The following is a 12033-nucleotide window of genomic DNA, read 5'->3' as shown; positions in this document are numbered from 1 at the left end:
GCCTGCATACTCTCACCTCATGAGGCCGGGTATTGTCATGCACCAGGAAAAACCCAGGACCCACTGCACCTGCATAGGGTCTGACAATGGATCCAAGGATTTCATCCCGATACCTAATGGCTGTCAATGTTGCGTTATGTAGCCTGTAAAGGTCTGTGTGTCCCTCCATGGATATGTCTCCCCAGACCATAACTGACCCACCACCAAAGCAGTCATGCTGAATGATGTTACAGGCAGAATAATATTCTTCTCCAGACCCTTTCACGTCAGTCACATGTGCTCAGGGTGAACCTGATCTCATCTGTGAAAAGCACAGGGTGCCAGTGGTGGACCTGCCAATTCTGGTATTCTATGCAAATGCCAATCAAGCTCCACAGTGCCGGGCAGTGAGCCCAGGGCCCACTAGAGGATGTAGGGCCCTCAGGCCACACTCATGAATTCTGTTTCTGATTGTTTGGTCAGAGACATTCACACAAGTGGCCTGCTGGAGGTAATTTTGTAGGGCTCTGATACCAGTCCTGCTGATGGGTTAAGGACCTTCTACGGCCCTGTCCAGCTCTCCTAGAGTAACTGCTTGTCTCCTGGAATCTCCTCCATGCTCTTGAGACTGTGCAGGGAGACACAGCAAACCTTCTGGCAATGGCACGTATTGATGTGCCATCCTGGAGAAGTTGGACTACCTGTGCAACCTCTGTAGGGTCCAGGTATCGCCTCATGCTACCAGTAGTGACACTGACCGTAGCCAAATGTAAAACTAATCAAGAAACAGTCAGAAAAGATGAGAAAAAATGTCAGTGGCTCCTCTTGTTAAACCATTCCTGTTTCGAGGGTCATCTCATCGTTGCTCCTCTAGTGTACCTGTTGTTAATTTCATTAACACCACAGCAGCTGAAACTGATTAACAACCCCCTCTGCTACTTAACTGACCAGATCAATAGCCCAGAAGTTTCATTGACTTGATGCTCTACTCTGATTTAAATGTGTTCCTTTAATTTATTTTTGTAGGTGGATCTGGTTATGGAGACGATGGAAACTGTACTCAATATGATGGAATGCTTGCTATCCTAAGGAAAGGTCACACAATTAGCTGGTCATCCAATTACTTGAACTTGCACTTAAAATTTGATTTGCGGAGACTTTTCATAGCATAAGAACACCTTTTTCACTCAGTCTGATATCAGCTGTATGCATTTTGTAGTTTTTGTGACTAAAACATAATAAACAAACCTGAATTCCTATGTCAGTGATCCCCAGACATTCAGACAAGACAAGCTTCTTAATACCAGTGTTTCCACCAACTGCTGCCAAACCCTGAGGAGGAAAAACAAAACAAATTTTATGCTTATATTAGATTGGAAGTAAAATAAAATAACCTAATTTCCTATAAAATGCAAATTACATAAAATATGTATGTTAAAACCTGTTCCATAAGAGTAAAATGTTTTCTGTGCATGAGATATTACCATAAAATTATTATATTGTTGATTTTTCTATTTTCATAGCAGAACATCTACATTTCAAAAGGAAGCACAAGCTACACATCCACTGTCCTTTCACAGTCCTATTCTAGACTGGGCTCCAGTCCATACAGAGCATATTTTCTCTGGTGGACTGGCTACTACAACAAGAACATCTTTGCCACGTGGATTTAAGACAGAGAACCCACAGGGATTTAAACCTAGGACTTTGAAGCTGTGATACAGCTCCACTAACCACCATACCATCAAAAGCATGTTTCATTATTGCATTAAATCAGAGAAAAAATTGTGAGCTAAACTTTAACATTCACTTTAACATGAACAGGCTACCATTTTGATGAAAGCTGCTACTAAGTCCATCTGGATTACATTACTAGAATGAACAGTTGAGTCCAGAGGCTGCAACTCTGAACTAAATAAAAGCATGGTGGAAAACTGCACACCTGGACTTTTATAGCTGGAGCTGGTATTTTTGGAAAGAAAACGCTGATTCTGGATGGGGTGAAAGGTAGAGCAACAGAGAATTCAAGAGAAAGATCAAACCAAAGATCAAACCAAAGGGAAGACAACAATTTTTGATATGAGCGAAACTATCAAACTGATTAATAGCAAATAGCAGAGTACTGCATTATGTCAGTTATCCACAGAAAAATATGGCCATTGGGTGAATTTTGTAACTAGTTATATTTTACAGGTTTGACTTTTAGTCCAAAGTCTTTCCAGTAGATATGGAAGTTTGCCAAGTTTTTCTAGTGCTATTTGAATTATTGATCTGATTTAATGGCATAGATTAATGTATATAATTTAAAACATTGTGCCTTCCTCTTAAGTAAGCAATTTCTGCCCCATTTAAGGGACTAAGATTATTACAACAAGGGTATAATGTATATTCAAATTCAAAGTGTTTTTTTCTGCAGTGGTATATGTATGTGTATGTGAGAAAGTAATGTTATTGGGCAGGATAAATGTCTTGTTCATTATAAGGTTCACAGAACTTGGAACACTGTGTCCATTTGAGATGGGTGCAGCTCCAGACTTCCACAGCTCCACAATGTAGTAGTTCTGCCAGACAGCCACTTAGATTGCAGCTTTTTGTCACCTGGTTTACTTGCCTTGAATCAGATAACACTCCTCCAGCCCTAATCATAACCATAGTGTATGCAGTTGTTAGCACTGATGTATAATATAAAGCAACAACCTCCTCAATGGAGTGGAGCTCTGAAGGTCTGCAGCTAGAGTCTATTGGTCCATTTTCATCCTAATAGAGAAAACACCCTATTTTCAAAGACTTAAACTGCTACATCGAGGCGGAGGCAGAAGTTAACATTGTCTGTTACCACACACTTTTAAATATGTTACTTCTGGGAAATGTATTGTACTATTTTTTAAAGAAGTACAAATTTACAAATAGCTATTCTGATACTCAACCATCTGTAATAATGCAGGTGAATGTGCTCAAATCAATGGGTGAATTCTGGTTGCAGAACTGCTTAACAATTATTTGTTGGTGGTGGTTTATGTGCAGTTTGATTATTTTGGATACAGCCAGAGGTGGTTCTTGAAAATGAGATCATGCAAGACTCATAGGTTCATAGGGACATTAACGTCACATGTACAGAGCAGAGTGAATCTCTAATCAGCATACAACATATCACCATTCTCTGCCGTCATGAATAGTTAGTATTACTACCACAACTTGAAACTTATGTCTTCCTTTATTTGAAACAACTAGTTTACCTCAGAGTTAGAATTCAAATAGAATGTCAAGTGAACATATTCACTCCTGTTAGGTTTTCCCACATTTACTGTTACTGCATTGGGATATGTTTTGAGTAAGATTTGGTAACTCTTTTGGGCTAGGGAACTCTTAAGACATTTCTATAAGAAATATAAGCAATTAATGTGTTATGTTCAAAAGGAATGACATGTTAAATATCTATTTGCCATGTTCTAGCTTACCTGTTAGCTTGGTTGCTGGGCAGCAACCGCCTGGTTTTCTCCTAAGCTCACCATAGAAAAAAGTACTTGGGCATAAGACATTGCACAACTCAAACTACAGTAGCCTTCCATTGCTCAATATTAGGGCCCATTCACACTTGTTCATTTGCAGTGTTTGTTTTTTAAGCTTTTTATCCCTTGGCATTATGTGTACCCCCGGAAAAATGAACCAAAAATGAATTTTGTTTTCCAAGAAAAAATTGTATTATCACGTGTAACAGAAGTAAATACCAGAATGTCAACATATATACAGTAGAATAGGTGTGTCTAGTGTCCACTGCTGTACCAATGCAGATTTAGTATACATGCTTTGTGTGATAGTCACCAATGCACAGCTCGATGTTACTATCAAGACAGTAGAAGTGGGTTTCTTTACACACTTTTCTTAAATATTTTTTCTGTTGCATGCGCATGAGGAGGTAGGGTGTCCGTACCTGATCTACATAACGAATGCACCCCTTGTTTTGTTGCAGGTTACCAAAGCACAAGGCTTAGTGACTTCTACATTTCCCCTGACACAAATATTAGCAGTTGCTGTACTGTGAACAGTGCATAGGAGATGAATATTTTTCTTATCATTCGACTTGATTGTAATCTTTCTACATAGTTACTGCCGCCTGCTGCAGCTTTACATAACTGAGATCACCAGACACATCATGGCAGTTCTGTCATACAGTGCTGTATGCATCAGATTTACTATCCTTGTCAATGTCTGATGACTAGCTCACATTGTCATCACTATCGGTTGATTCAACTAATGGATCAATTTCAGTTTGTATTGAAACTAGCTTTACAGCTTTTCATTTCCACACTATTATGTGCTTTGGTTGAAGGCTCTGCCCCACTAATCAATAATGAATATCGATGAGTTACAATAGAAATATTCATAATATTTATGCTGCATGATGTTATTTTATCCAATAGATGGCATACTATCCTGAGCATTATTCAGGCTTAATGCTGTATATCAGATCATAACAGCTTAACCTGAGAGGCACACAGGCTTAACCATATTTACATAGAATTCTAAGCCCCAGATAGGCTCAGGGTTAACACCAAGTTTGGACAATAGTGTTTTGCAAATGTTTTTCCAGCTTTTTATTTTTTATTTATTTTTCAATTGCTTTCCAGTGTTCCTCAAGCATTTTCAAAGAAACGTTTAGCAAAGAAAATATGATTAACATCATTTCCTCTCACCATTTTGTAGGTTGTGAGGTGTTGTCATATTGTTAGGTGATTGTTGTGTCTTCAGAACTTTTTCTATGAATTTAGTGCTTTTAATCCTGGCAATCATAGCACTGAGTAGGAGGTGTCGTCAGTACTATGAGCACACTTATTGAGTTCACCCTTTTCTGCAAAGGGAGTCTAGATCACAATTTTGGACTCTCCATGAGGAGCTCAGGCAGCAGGAGATTCCAGGATTACACACATATGTCAATAAGAATGTATGTCCAGTAGTATGTGATGGTGCCTTTGTAACATTATTCAGTTTTATATTTTTTTATACTCTTATATCACAGTTTCTACTTAGGGCTGTATAGGATCATGCAAAGATATATTATAACATTTAACTTATGTACTTATTTTGAATTTTAGGAAGACTCTCTTCGAAGTCCTTAATGAACATGTTTCTAATGACATGCATATTCTATATGTTCTGATGGGTTTTGACTTTTTTAAAAGAAATCTATCAGGACAAAGATATTAGAGCTGCCATTGCTGATTATGATGCAAATCACAGGGCTGTCATCCTTCTTTACGTCACTTTGTAGTGAGTTATTGACTTGAAACAGGCATGCAACAGATGCAAAAGTTATTCTCATTCTAGGTTAATGAATCTGCAAAAATGCTCCAAAAAAATTTTTTTTTCCTTTAACCATTGTTTTATGAACATTACCTTTCATTTCAATGGAACAAACTCTTAGCTGAAACCACCCGAAAACTACAAATGCTACGGGTAAGAGTTTTCTAAACTGCTTGCTGCTAATACACTTGATATATGAATAATGTCGTTGAGAATAATGGCAAATAACATTTCAAGCAGTTAAGGAGTGTTTTGGTCTAGCATTAAAGTACTAGAAAAACATTTAGGTGTGAATGAGGCCTACTAGTTATTAAACCTTTGGTCTGTATTGCAGACTTTGATCTTTTCATTGTTTTTTTAAACATAAACTTAATTGAGAGTCTTAACTGACTTAGTATGATTTCATCCCTATCCCTAGAATCATCACTAAATGTAATGGAGCACTACTACACAATAATATAAAGTCCAAGGGGTAATCATAGCACAAAAATGTCAATTTAGAAGTTTGGATTATTCCTGCTTATGAAGCTCATAGGTGTTTGCATGAGTTTGCTACCACTTGTACAACATAAGTCAAACTAAATGGAGGTGAATTCCTCAGAGACCAAAAGATTGCCTCTATGCTTTCAGGCAAAAAAGAGAGTTGGATACATGATCAATAAAAAGATGCTATACATCTTCCATTAGTAAATATCCCAAGCCAGTTATGGACCATCAGAAACTAATCCTTTAAGACAAACTATTATAAGACATTGCTGTCACTGACAAACTCTAGTAAGAGTCAAGAAAAAGATTCCCCTGTATTTGTGCTAATCCTTTCTTTATTAGTTGTTTTGTAGCTCTTTGCAATAGTGATTTGTGAGAATCTTTTTTGATATCCTATATTTGATTCATTTGACATTACCACAGGGTATTGGAAAGATACTACAGCATGTTTATTCTGTACAGTTAAAACCTTTAACAGACTTGAGTAATGAGGCATTAATGTCGGTTTTTGTAATGGATCGTGTGCCTGAATTAAAGATGTGCTTTCTTTCTGGGAATTCGGGAATGTCCTTAACAGTTTTATTGGAAAGACACATAAAATAGTTACCACGTTAAGGGAGTAATAAATTGAATGCCAAAGCAGGAGAACAGTATTTATTTATTTTTTCATTCTTTCTCTGTATGAGGCTACATTTTTGGCAAATACCCAAAAGGAGGCAATGTGACTTATATAATAAGCCTGACTTTCCAACACAGAGCAGCAAAAGTGTCAGTTGAATGGGCTTTGTTTGTATTGTGGGAGACAAAAGGGTGACAAAAACTGCAGAGAAATGGTGGCACTCATTATAAGTGTTAGGAATAGGTTTAATGAGGACTTTCACTATGTCTCAGTATAATCAGAATCAATTTCTACTTCTGGGCAAGAAACTACAAACCAAATAAAGAAAAAAAAAAATAACTGTAGGAGACTTGGATTGAGAAGTAATTTTCATTTTTCAATGCTGATTAACTGAAAACACCCAATAATGTTGTAATATTCCTATTTACAGTCATACTCTTTTCATTTAATGCATAGAGGAATTATACATAAGGGTAGGTATGACTTAGGAAGAGTGGCAAAAAAAAAAAAAATAGGCACCAGATTATGCCCACAGTTCTTGCAGGTTTCTATGTAAATTGCTCATTGTTCTGCTACAAAGGGAAAAAAGGAGAAAGGAAGACCAGGAGAGCAACATGTGAGAGTAAATGCGGGTCAAAAGCAGCCAGACTTTAGATCAGGCAACCGAAACAAAATGTAACACAAAACTTTGTTTTTCCAATAATGTAGGATGAGGCAGGCATCTTGATCCCAGCTTTATACCTTTGCACTGGTGACGTAACCACTGCGGACAAAGCCATTTGCAACATGTTGTGACAATGGTACTGTAAAATTTCAGCCCCCATGAAAAAACAAGATGGCATTACAGCAAAGCAAAAATAGTTTTAGCGTTGTTAAATGTTTCAGCAGTGAATTCTCCATGGATACACCCGCCACCCCCCCAAACCACCTATAGATGTGTGCATAACTATGCATTTAAGAAGCTGTATTTTAAGATGTTGTAATACTAATGCATTTTCACTAAACAGAATGTTTTTCTGTATAACTGTATACCCATCATGACATCAAATATTAATTATATTCTGTCTGTGTCTTCTTTGCCTAAAAGATATTGAAAAAAAATTCAAAAACTAGGCAGATTTTTTCTTTTTTGAGGGAAAAAATGAATCTGTAATTCCATATGTTGATGAGGAGACCCTGAATGGCACTCTGGACCATTCTCAAACCTGCTAATACAACTGAGGATCACAGGGAGCCAGAGGCAATGCAGGAAACTACCCCAGATGAAATATCCATGGGACCCAAACCTGAACAAGACCACTGTAAAGAATAATTATCCATTTTATTTCATCACACCCTTGCTGGAACAAACTAGGTAATCACTCAAATATCCATCCATTGTCTTAGCCCAGTTATCCAAAGTAGGGTCATGGTGAAACTGGAGCGTATGCCAGCAGGCAACAAGCACAAGACTGGAGCCATGCCTGGACAAGGCAGTAGTCCGTCACAAAGTGAACACAAACACATCCACAAACACATTAGGGACACTTTAACTGACTCAGAATTACATATAGCCAATACAGTGAATGGAACAATTGGGAGAAGGTATCAGGAGTATTCTGTGACTGAAGAATTAAGGTGAAGGTTAAAGGTAAGGTTTTTAAGACAGTGGTAAGACCAGCAAAGATGTATACAGCTGAGACATAGGCAGTAATGGGAGCACAGAAGAAGACGTGACATGTGGCAGAAATGAGAATGTTGTGTTAGATGTGTGGAGTTACAAAAACATAATAAGAATGAGACAATCAGAGGAACAACAAAAGTGGGAGAGATGTCTAAGAAAGTACAGGAAAGTAGGTTGAAGTGATATGGACATGTGATGAAGAGAGATATTGAATATGTGGACAAAAGAGTGAACGGAATGGAAGGACAGGGGAAGAAGAAAGCGAGGGAGGCCAAAGCAAAGGTGGATAAAGTAAAAGAAGAACTGTAGGAAAAGGGTCTGGCTCAAGAACAGGTGCAGGACTGAGCTGTATGGAGGAGATTGATCAACACCACATAGAAACAGAAAAAAAAGATGAAGAGAAAGAAGAACTGTGTAAACAACCATTCTTCTGCTTGGAAAAAAAGTTTTAATTTCAGCTTGGTAATCTTGTATGTAATTTCTGCTCGCAGCTGCACACTAAGTATTTTTTGGTGGCCACAAATTTTTAGGTACCCGTGCCAAACTGAATTTATCAGCTGTTCCTCCGTGCCAAGAGTAGGCTGGTTTTGACGTTTTTAAATGGAAAGAGATAGTGCAATAACAGGAAGCACCATTTTTACAGTAACTTATTTGACATTGCTGTGTGTTGTGTAAAATGGTGCAGCTGTTGAACATTTTACCTATCATAAAACTAATTTGGTGTAACACAGCTTGTGGCTTCATCAGATTTTCATTCTGTGTAAGCATCCAGTAGTTTGCTTTAAGCTGAAGAACTACTTTTTTCCCATTAAATTAAAATGTGATGTTCTGGCTATTCTGGTTGCTACTTACACTTGAATAAATACAATTTCCTAACTTGTTTTCTTCAATATAATACATATGTACTGCTTTTAATACAAGATGTTATCTCTGGCATTTGCTTATTGTGAGCATGTTAAAAATTGTGCTTCATAAGAAACACTTCATAAACTAAGAGTGAGAACTGATTGCACTGAAGTAATTCAGAGGAGTAAACGAATTCAAGATTCTGCAGTTGATAAGCTGCAGCTTCCTTACACAGTTCCATCAGAGAGCATTCTCTCCTAGTGCTTTAAACAAATTTAATAGCATACAGTATGTCCTTGCAAAAACTGCTGATTTTGTTTGACAGCATAATGCTCAGAGTTACCACACATAAGATTTTCCAGGTTAAAAAGTTATATTATTCTGTGAGGACTTTTGTTACAGTGAAACAGAACGTATAAAACAGCTAAAATAAGAGTAAGATTTGGGAGCAAATTGGATGATATAAATTAAAGTGCCATCATTCACATTTTACTAATTAATATTGAAATGTATAAATATGTAATTTAAAATCATACACCTTGTTACAGTTTTGAGTACACTGAAATAAACACCATCACTAAATTATACAGGACAAGTCAAAATTATCTACGGCAATGAAAACACACAGTCCAGCAAATTACAAAGTCCTTGATAAATGTAATCAAAAAATCATTCAGTTTGAACACATAGAGTTAGTTTGAAATGTAAAGCAAATCAAAAGGATCCCATACAAAACAAGGTTACAGCTCAGCCACAAGTCTTTAAACCCTTGAAAGTCCTTACAATGGCAACAATCCACAACAGTGATTTCAACACAACAAACATCATATACTAATCTTTCAACAGCGCACCCTGCTGTATGCTAGCTGGGATTGACTCCAGCTCCCCCTGTTCAGGACGAAGCAGGTTAGCAAATGACGACTATTTCAACAAACTGTACATGTTGTGATCCTGTTAAATAAAACTTTCAAAAACAGGCGCAAACCCTATCTGCACCCTTTATCGGTCTAGGAACACTGGATAGGACTCACCCCAGGAAATCTGGTTCCAAACTCAAATGGCAAGCTTCCAGCATGCACAGGCCCAAAAATGGAGTTTTAATAACAAAACTTCAAAATATCCACAAAAAAGGGAGAAAATGTATTTTTAAAAATAAAAAGTAACTTCTGAAAAGGTGAAATGCGAACAGTCTGAGATGACACAGTCTGGGCTGCAATCAGTCTCTTGTAAAGTTTAGTCCGCCAACAGTTTCTCTTCCGAATGGCCAGAAGAACTAAACACACTTCATTCCAAACTGTAGTGGCAAATGAAACACACCACTATATTGATTCATACACACTCAGAATACATATATGTGACAGTGCTTTTTTCTATCAGTCTCCAAGCTCCTTAATCAGTGACTTGCCTGCTTTTCTTAACTTTCTGCACAATTGTTTCCAACTTGACTTAACAGTCTCTTTCCCTTTTTTCCCTCACAAACTTTCTCTTCTAAATGAGTGCAGGAGTTCACCTTGTACGTCTCTTCCATGCCTCCTGCTCGCACGTCCCTCCTCGTCCTCTGGGAATCAGCTGCATTCCCCAAAGCCCACCTCTTACTGGAAATGACTGGTTGCAGCTGCCCAACTCACCAATTAACTAAAAATCAATTTATGTTACTGAATCAACCTGCACTTTAGATAAGTACATGACATATTAACTACACAGGATCCACAAAGGGGCAATGGTCTACTAATTGTATACACTGTCAGCCCTAATATTCAGGCGGGCAACAGAGTGATTATGTGTTTTAATATTAAATTGTAGTCTTGAGGAACATTTTTTAAAATTAATTAATTAATCAATCAATTAATAATTAATTAATGTTATTTAGTGTCTAATTCAGTTTAATTGAGTTACCTAATTAGGGATTTCTTGTTAATTAGGTATCCCTAAATATATTTATTTGCTGAATTTTCTGAGTTCCTTTCTGTTTTGACCTTCCTGTTTTAGGAATAATGATAATTTACTTCACTGCTCTTGGCATCTTAAGTAAAACAAAGTTAATTCATACATATCTACCAGGTCCGTATATCCTGATAAATATTTTGGTTTTGATACAAATTAGTTATCTTATTTTTGATCAGAAAAATCTTCACTAAGGTTTGCTTTGTTCTGTAGTCTCTATTTACATTCCATCTGATGAGATCAACTATAATCCATCATATTAGACATCGAACATGAGCAAATAAGAAAAGAAAGCTTCCTGGAAACTCTTGTATGTTAACTTACAAGGGTGATCTCATTGACATTGCAGACCATGTTCTGGAAGAAGCAACATTTCCAAAGACTAAAATATTGATTTGATTAAAAAACAGACAAAACCAGAACATTAAATCTATACTAATAAAAGGCAAAGCCCTCACTGACTGACTGACTCACTCACTCACTCACTGACTCATCACTAATTATCCAACTTCCCGTGTAGGTGGAAGGCTGAAATTTGGCAGGCTCATTCCTTACAGCTTACTTACAAAAGTTAGGCAGGTTTCATTTTGAAATTCTACACGTAATGGTCATAACTGGAACCTACTTACATACATATATACGGCCATAGCCTGCAGCTTGTTCGCTGTGTGAGGCGGAGTTGCGTCCCGCATCATCACACCTCCCATGTAATTGAGTGCCTGCCCATATAAGGTAAATATTCGTGGGTGAAGGACTGTGCTTATGCAAACGAAGATGAGATGGTCTAGTGTTTGGCACAAACTCAGCGAAAGTGCGAGAGAAACTTTTAAGTGCCGGGTCTTAGCTAACATTAAATAAAGGCGTGGACATCACAAGATCATACAAGAGAGCGGCTCACGTGAACTGACTGTGAACGCAGTACGTAGAGAACAAGGAAGAGCTCCAAAGAGCGCTGAACAAAAACCACATTACACAATTGAGAAGGCACCAAAAGAATATAAACCGAGTGACGCATACAAGCATATTCATAAGTGCAGCTACTGCGGAAGCAAAGCATGGTGTAAACCGTAACTTTAAATTAACTTTATAGACACGCTGCCGCTGGCATTTGTCATGCCTACGACGAATACGATATTCGCGAGATACAAGTTTAATCAGAATGACAGTTTGAATCACTTTGTAACGGAGTTAAAAT

At 37.5% G+C, this 12033-nt stretch overlaps 1 protein-coding gene across 1 annotated transcript in view; it reads right to left on the bottom strand.

The window, feature by feature from the left end:
- fbxl13 (F-box and leucine-rich repeat protein 13) overlaps positions 1 to 12033 on the bottom strand; it is a 256189-nt gene that overhangs the window by 31155 nt on the left and 213001 nt on the right. The window contains exon 18 of the mRNA XM_039761026.1: positions 1228 to 1311. Coding sequence (XP_039616960.1) covers positions 1228 to 1311 — 84 coding nt within the window. The remainder of the gene's footprint in view (positions 1 to 1227; positions 1312 to 12033) is intronic.

This window comes from Polypterus senegalus, chromosome 8 (assembly GCF_016835505.1).
Source record: "Polypterus senegalus isolate Bchr_013 chromosome 8, ASM1683550v1, whole genome shotgun sequence".
In the NCBI taxonomy this organism is placed as follows: Eukaryota; Metazoa; Chordata; class Cladistia; order Polypteriformes; family Polypteridae; genus Polypterus; species Polypterus senegalus.
Note: the sequence above shows the minus strand (reverse complement) of the source record. Positions and strands in the feature narration are given on the sequence as shown.